The sequence below is a fragment of the Buceros rhinoceros genome, unplaced genomic scaffold (assembly GCF_000710305.1).
Source record: "Buceros rhinoceros silvestris isolate BGI_N320 unplaced genomic scaffold, ASM71030v1 scaffold32672, whole genome shotgun sequence".
Classification (NCBI taxonomy): Eukaryota; Metazoa; Chordata; class Aves; order Bucerotiformes; family Bucerotidae; genus Buceros; species Buceros rhinoceros.
In genome coordinates, this window is record NW_010397795.1 from 47907 (window position 1) to 54774 (window position 6868).

Here is a 6868-nt window from a genome sequence, read left to right on the forward strand (position 1 = left end):
CCCTCATGGATGTTTGTGTCCCATTCAGCTGTACTGAGAGGCCAGTGGCAGAATAGACAGTAAGGACTTGGGGACTCGACTTTCAAGGACATTTAGGTGTCTGCAAAGGCAAAGAATGAAGTGAACAGGAATCCAAAGCCGAGCCTCTCTCTGACAGGGCTCTGAAGGAAGTGTAGCTCCCAGTTGCTTTCTTCCAAACGAGCCTATATTTTGTGTTTATGGGCCAGGTTCAGAGCTGGGTAGGGAAGCAGGATGTAACTCTTACCCAGCTCTGAGACTAAACTGACTTTGCACCAAAAGCCTGGTCAATCCAAAGTGAGATTTTAACCTTTTATAGCCAGGCATCCAGACATTATCCTGTCTTTTGGCACACCACAGAACACCGAGGCAGTCTCTGGCCAGCACTGGCCTGTATGTGGAAACTGAGTGACGGCTCCTCTCAGCAGCACCCACCACTGCAAGGGCACGGATGATCTGCACAGTGACTGCAGAGGGAAGCCTGGCTGTGCAAGGTTGCTTTACAGTTCTCTGAGGTGTGGCTCTCATCTGGCCCATGAGCTGCCGCTAAAGAGGATGCTTCTGTCTCTCAGACTAAATTTACAAACACTCACATAAGGCAAAACGAATATGTGGAGTCTGGGAAGTATGAAAAAGGCACTTAAAACCAGAGAACACACCCTGAGGGTCAAACAGAGGATCACGAGTTGATGTGAATTAGGCACTCGGAGAGAAGAAGCAGTACAGAGCTGGCAGGGGCACCACACTGCGTTTGCTGTTGGAGAGGAATCATGAAAAGATATTCTGAGTTTGAGCTGAGACAGCTCCTATCTTCAGTCATGATGAAAAGACTCAGATGCCTTTTGTTTCTAATTTTCCATCAAATTGTTTTATGGCTCGTTATCCCTGTTTGGAGGCCGGAAGGGCAGAGACTCAAACGTGTGCATCTCTATGTAAGCTTCAAGTGATCTTTTTCCCTGCACAGCTACCACAAGGGAAAATGTGTTGGGCACAGGTTGTGTTGGCCCTTGCTCTGGGTCCCTGCACCTTCAGGGAGCACCCTAAGTGTTACACCAGCGATCCTGGGAGCTCCAGACAAGGCTCTGACGTTTCATATAGAAACATGCAATAACAAAATGTACCAAAGCTTTGGGGTCACAGCCTCAGCCAGACTCCCATTAACACTCTGCTAAGAGAAGGGTGGTGAGGGGGAGGTGAAAAGCTGTGAGGAGGCATCATGACATGGTATGTGTGTTTCCAGAGGGAGCTACTGCAAGCGAGCACAAGGCACTGATGTCAGAGCTGAAGATCCTCATTCACATCGGGAATCACCTCAACGTGGTGAATTTGCTGGGTGCCTGTACCAAACCCAATGGTAAATATCCCAGGGCAATGGGCTGTGCCTGCTCCGAGGTCAGTGCTCATCACCCGTGCCCTTTCTGCTGGTCACGTGTGTGACCACAGGGACATGTGGGGATGTTATTGGTATGTCTGATGCACTTAGGACAGGTACCATAGCTCAGCGGGGCTGCACATCACAGGAGTCAGGGCAAATTCTGACCATGCCAAGCCCTTACCTCTTCCCCTGAGCTTTGGTGTCTTCTTGCCAGGTCCACTCATGGTAATTGTTGAGTTCTGCAAGTATGGAAACCTCTCCAACTACCTGCGGGCCAAGCGGGAAGGATTCAGCCCTTACAGGGTAAGTAGCTTCCTTTGCCCCTAGGAACCTGTCGCATGTCTAGGGAAGGAAGACATGTAGCCTGGAACATGAGCTGACAATGGGACAAGGACACTCTCTGTCTAGCAGCAGGTCAGCTTTACACAATGATCTTGGTTCACGTGCACATCAGGGAAGTAATTTCTTTCTGCAATGGAAGATAGGTGCTTCCAAGCTAGAAATGCAGCCTCAGAACAGGAGAAGACTGTGCAGCTCGTGGGTGCAGGGCTCACAGTGTGTGTTGCCTGCTGAGGTTTTTGTTTTGGTCTCCTTGCCAGGAGAAGTCTCCCAGGCTGCGCATCCAGGTCCAGTCCATCGTGGAGGCAGTGAGAGCAGACAGGAGGAGCCGTTCTGGGACTAGCGACAGCACTATCTTCAACCGCTTTCTGATGCACAAGAGCCAGACCGCACAGCCGATCCAGGAAGGTAACACTCCAGCCTTGGCAGGGGCTCCTCAGCTGGCCCACCAAAGAAATGCCAGATTTGGCTAACTTGGGGACTGGGGAGGACACAACAGTGGGCAGCTGGGACCCGGCCTTGGAGCTGATCACTGTACTTCCCTGAACAGGGATATTACAGTTGTCTGTTGTCTTGTAATAGAGTCTTGAAAGCCAGAAGAGAGGATTAAATCTGGACTCATTCTTCCCTCACTTCAGCATTGTCTTCCCATGTGCCTTCTGCCACCTAAGCAGAAAATCCTAGAGAGGAGCTGGTTACTCCAGCTGGCACTGAGGACTGGCTGTACCTCACCAAGGGTCTGGTTGTATGCCAAAGTCCTGGAGAAAGGCAGTGAGGACAAGAGACGGCTCACTGTCTAATCATTTTCTTGTACTCCTGGACAGTGGATGACTTGTGGCAAAGTCCCTTGACTATGGAAGACCTGATCTGCTATAGCTTCCAGGTAGCACGTGGCATGGAGTTCCTGGCATCCCGAAAGGTGAGTTCACCCTTCATTTGCTTCCCTCTTCTTTTGTGCGTGTGTGACCAGAGAAGGTCAGCCTACAGCCACTTCACAGGTGGCGCACTGAGAGATTGTGATCTGCCTCCCACTTCTCAGGAAGTCTGAGGCAGCTCTGTGGGCACAAAGATGGTAACTTAGTTCTCTTGCATTTCATCCTCTCCTGAACCATCTCCATTTGAAATTTTTATCTTTAGCTCCTTCCCACCTCCACCATTCCCCCATTACAGCTGAGGTTCACTAGGGAAGGATAGGGGAGGGGGGTGCTCTGCACTTTCTGATGGTGGCTCCTGTCCCTCTAACTTTGCCCCTTCCCCTTTGTGTGTCCTCAGTGCATCCACAGAGACCTGGCGGCTCGCAATATCCTGCTGTCAGAGAACAACGTGGTAAAGATCTGTGACTTCGGCCTGGCCCGGGACATCTACAAGGACCCTGACTATGTCAGGAAAGGCAGTGTGAGTGCCACCTTCTCAAACCCTATACAGATTAGGCCCCCTTGAGGTGTTCATAAACTACTTTGGGGCTGAAATAAACTGAGAAGATGAAAATGGAGGACTGGAGCCACTTATGCAGCTGGGACAGGAACCATTGGCCCAATGATTTATGTGCTGTCATCCTCCTCCACCAACAGACATCTGTCTCCTTCCTTCCGCCCCTCAGCATGTCATTAACTTACTCTTCTTCCTTTGTACCTTCCTTCCCCTTTCAGTGTCTCCATCCCTATCTCTGGACTAACCTAACCCCCAGCCCTCCACGGAGAGAGGAGCAGGACTATTGGCTCTGTTTCCTTTCATCCCGTTGCCGCAAGAAGGGCTGTCCTGGGACATGCTCCTGACGGAACTCTTGTGCCTTGCCTCTTCCTCCTGCAGGCCCGCCTCCCACTGAAGTGGATGGCTCCGGAGAGCATCTTTGACAAGGTCTACACTACCCAGAGTGATGTTTGGTCCTTTGGGGTCCTCCTCTGGGAAATCTTCTCACTAGGTGAGTGCTAAAGAGGGTCACATGCTGCTGATGGAGGCAGGACCTCTCTTCCCACTTAGCAGCTTGGTGGGTGAGCCTGTGGAAGCCCTGACACTCCAAAACATGTGTAAGGAGCGATGGGAAGAGATGATGGTGTAGACAAAAAAAATATGGAGTCCACATCCACCCACAAACAGGGTGATGGGGAGACAGGCACACAGAGGGGTCCTGTCTCGGGGACTGCCAAGGACTTGGGCTGTGTATGAGAAGTTCCTTTGGGAGGAAGGGCGATCTCAGGAGGACTGCTCTCTGGTGGCATATTTCATGTTCCCACCCCTCTTCAAACCTCCTTTAGGGGCATCTCCATACCCTGGAGTCCAGATCAACGAGGAATTCTGCCAGAGGCTCAAAGACGGTACCAGGATGAGAGCCCCAGAGTATGCCACCACAGAAATGTGAGTCAGATACTCTACAGATCCCAGCACTGGTCAGAGCAGAGCCCTCCATGGGATGGGAGAAACCTCCCAGATCTCAGCATTGGGTAGGACGGATCCCTTTGTGGGATGCAAAGACCTTTCAACCAGAGCAAGAGATGAGCCAATACCTCCCTCACTCCAAGCAGCTGCCTGGAGGGCAAGTGACATGGGCTCACATCAGAGCTATCTATCTCGGAACACCTGCACACACACACTGGGGTGGGTCTGTGAGTGGGCAATGTGCTTTCCTGCTCTGGAGGGTATCATGGGTGTCCATATTAGCTCCCTGTGTGCTGTTACACTCAGAGCTTAATGAACCAACCCCCTTCCAGTAAGTCCACTGTGCTGGGGACCAATGTGCTCGGGGGGTGCTGAGCTTCCCTTCACAGTGCGGGTACACGCTGTCGCAGCAGGCACCATGGGGGTGGGAGCTGCAGAGTGGGGTAGGAGAGGAGTTCTGTGGCGTAAACTCAGGATCTCTTCTTGGCAGTTACCGTATAATGCTGAGCTGCTGGCACGGCGATCCCAAGGAGAGACCAACTTTCTCTGACCTGGTGGAGATACTGGGGAACCTTCTTCAGGAAAATGTCCAGCAGGTGAAAACCCCTCTGTGTCCCTGCTCAGCTGCAGACAGCTCTTTCTTCTCCCACCGCTAGCTCCCTTTCTTTCTCTGCCCTTCTCTGACTCCCTGGCCAATGCAACGCTTTCACGCAGGCCAAGGGGGAACACAGCGGTTCCTGGATCAGAGCGCTCTGTTTCCCAGAACTACTAGAGAGCTCTTTTCTGCGGTAGCCCTCTCGTTGCATCCCAGTATAGCTCCACTGCTCACCGGGCAGGAGCCCTCACAGTCGTCATTACAGCACTTCCATCCTAATCCCCAGATGATTATGTGAAATTTTTCAGCTGAGTCAAGGCCTTGGCTCTCCTGCCTCCCACACACCCACGTAATGAAAACCAGGACTTCACGAGGGTTTCTGAAACTCCATCCTCAGATCTAAATGTCAGGGCCATGTGAACCAAACAACTGTTCTGTTACAGCAGTCAGATATACAAATTTCTCTGAAATGATTACTAATCACTGCTGTGCAGCAGCTCCTCAGGACCTTTAACTGCTATGAGCGTGCAGCTCCGATTTTAACATTTTCTTGACGTTCCGTTTCATAAGATGATGGCTAAATGCGTAGATATGGGTAGTGTCTCATCCTGACATCCCTGATTTTAACCCTTCAGCACTGGATCCCAGCACAGGCATGACTAAGCCTTGGTGATGTGCCCTCGGAGCACAGTGCTCTCTGTCCATGAGGGCTGGAGAGCTGTCGGTGCCGTGGGACTGGCTTGTTCTCCTGCTCACACACCTTCATGCAACTGCAATGCTCGCAGCTATTTAATGCAGAGGGCACAGAAATCTCCAGCCAGATACTTTGTCCCAAAGGAACCAAAGACATAAATCAGAAATTTTCCTCCCCGCTCTGACAGCTTCTGCTTGTGGAAACCTGTTTCGTGGGGAAGCCCTCTCCTTCTTGTAAGGCCACTCACTGTTCTTCCTACCAGGAAGGGAAGGATTACATCCCGCTGAATGACTCTCACAGCTCTGAAGATGATGGTTTCTCCCAGGTGCCTTCCTCTGCCCAGCAAAACTCAGATGAAGAGGACTTTGACATGAGGATACGCTGCCACAGCCTAGCAGCAAGGTGAATCCCCTCAGTAAAGGGTGGAGAGAGCCCAGCAGGCAGCCAGCAGCCTGAGCTGTAAGGGAGCCTCAGGGGTGTGGGGTGAACCCAGTAGAAAGAGGTTGGAAAAATCCCGGGTGATCAGATGTGGTCCAAGCATTTAGGCCATAGCATCTTGCTTATAAAAGCAAAATCACTTTCCTTTGCTGATAAGAAAGAGCCCTTCATGTGTAAACCTATGACATTCCTTCTCCTGCCTCCAGCTACGCTGCCAGAGCATCATGTGCCACTCAAGGCATGGTGGCCCATCAGGCAGATGAGGAAAGAAGGTGTCAGCTGGGTCTCTGCCCTTCTGCTAACATGGGAGCTTCACCCTGTCTGTTCCTAACTAACATGAACAGTTAGGCCCAGGCTTCTCATCCCCGGGCAGCTGTGATAGCGTGATGCCTGGGATCTACATGACATTACTCTGCTTATCCAGGTTGGAGAGGTAACCAGGGCCTGAATGCGCTCAGGAAGTCTGAGTGCTCCTCACTGCAGCAGTAGTAGGAGGTTAGGAGGGCTAAGGTGACCCCATTCCCCTCCCGAAATCCACCGTTTGGTGCCTCCCTGCACATTTTGGTTGCATGGAGAGGTTGGGTTCAGGCCGTTCTCTCAGAACATTGGCTCTGTTGGGTTTACTGAATACAGCACGCTTCTGTCAGCAGATATTACAACTGTGTCTCGTTCCCTGGTTGTTTGACGGGAGGAAATCAGATCAGGTGTCCATCCAGGATAAAGACCTTTGAGGAGTTTCCCATGACATATACAATGTACAAGGCACACCCGGTGAGTAGCATCTGAGTGGGGCTGAGCAAGAGGCAAAGAAATGTTCAGCTGTTTCCCGACACCTTTGCTTTAAGTTCGCGTAAGGAAGATCACCCCTATGTAACATCGGTCTGTCTGTGTCATCCCTGTTCAGTCCGTCCAGTCCTATGCACATTCATTTCTCCACCTGGCACACAGGGGTTTCTCTACAGTGCAGCTCGTACTGCCTGAGTGTGAAATAGGGAGGTTAGAACTACAAGCAAGGGCTATGAAGGACCTCAGG

At 51.4% G+C, this 6868-nt stretch overlaps 1 protein-coding gene across 2 annotated transcripts in view; it reads left to right on the forward strand.

Moving 5' to 3' along the window:
• FLT4 (fms-related tyrosine kinase 4) overlaps nt 1-6868 on the forward strand; it is a 36119-nt gene that overhangs the window by 24645 nt on the left and 4606 nt on the right. For both annotated transcript variants that reach the window (XM_010146385.1, XM_010146384.1), the window contains exons 18-27: nt 1259-1372; nt 1608-1696; nt 1993-2140; nt 2557-2651; nt 3005-3127; nt 3542-3653; nt 3988-4087; nt 4599-4704; nt 5660-5799; nt 6486-6606. In XM_010146385.1, the coding sequence (XP_010144687.1) occupies nt 1259-1372; nt 1608-1696; nt 1993-2140; nt 2557-2651; nt 3005-3127; nt 3542-3653; nt 3988-4087; nt 4599-4704; nt 5660-5799; nt 6486-6606 (1148 nt within the window). The remainder of the gene's footprint in view (nt 1-1258; nt 1373-1607; nt 1697-1992; nt 2141-2556; nt 2652-3004; nt 3128-3541; nt 3654-3987; nt 4088-4598; nt 4705-5659; nt 5800-6485; nt 6607-6868) is intronic.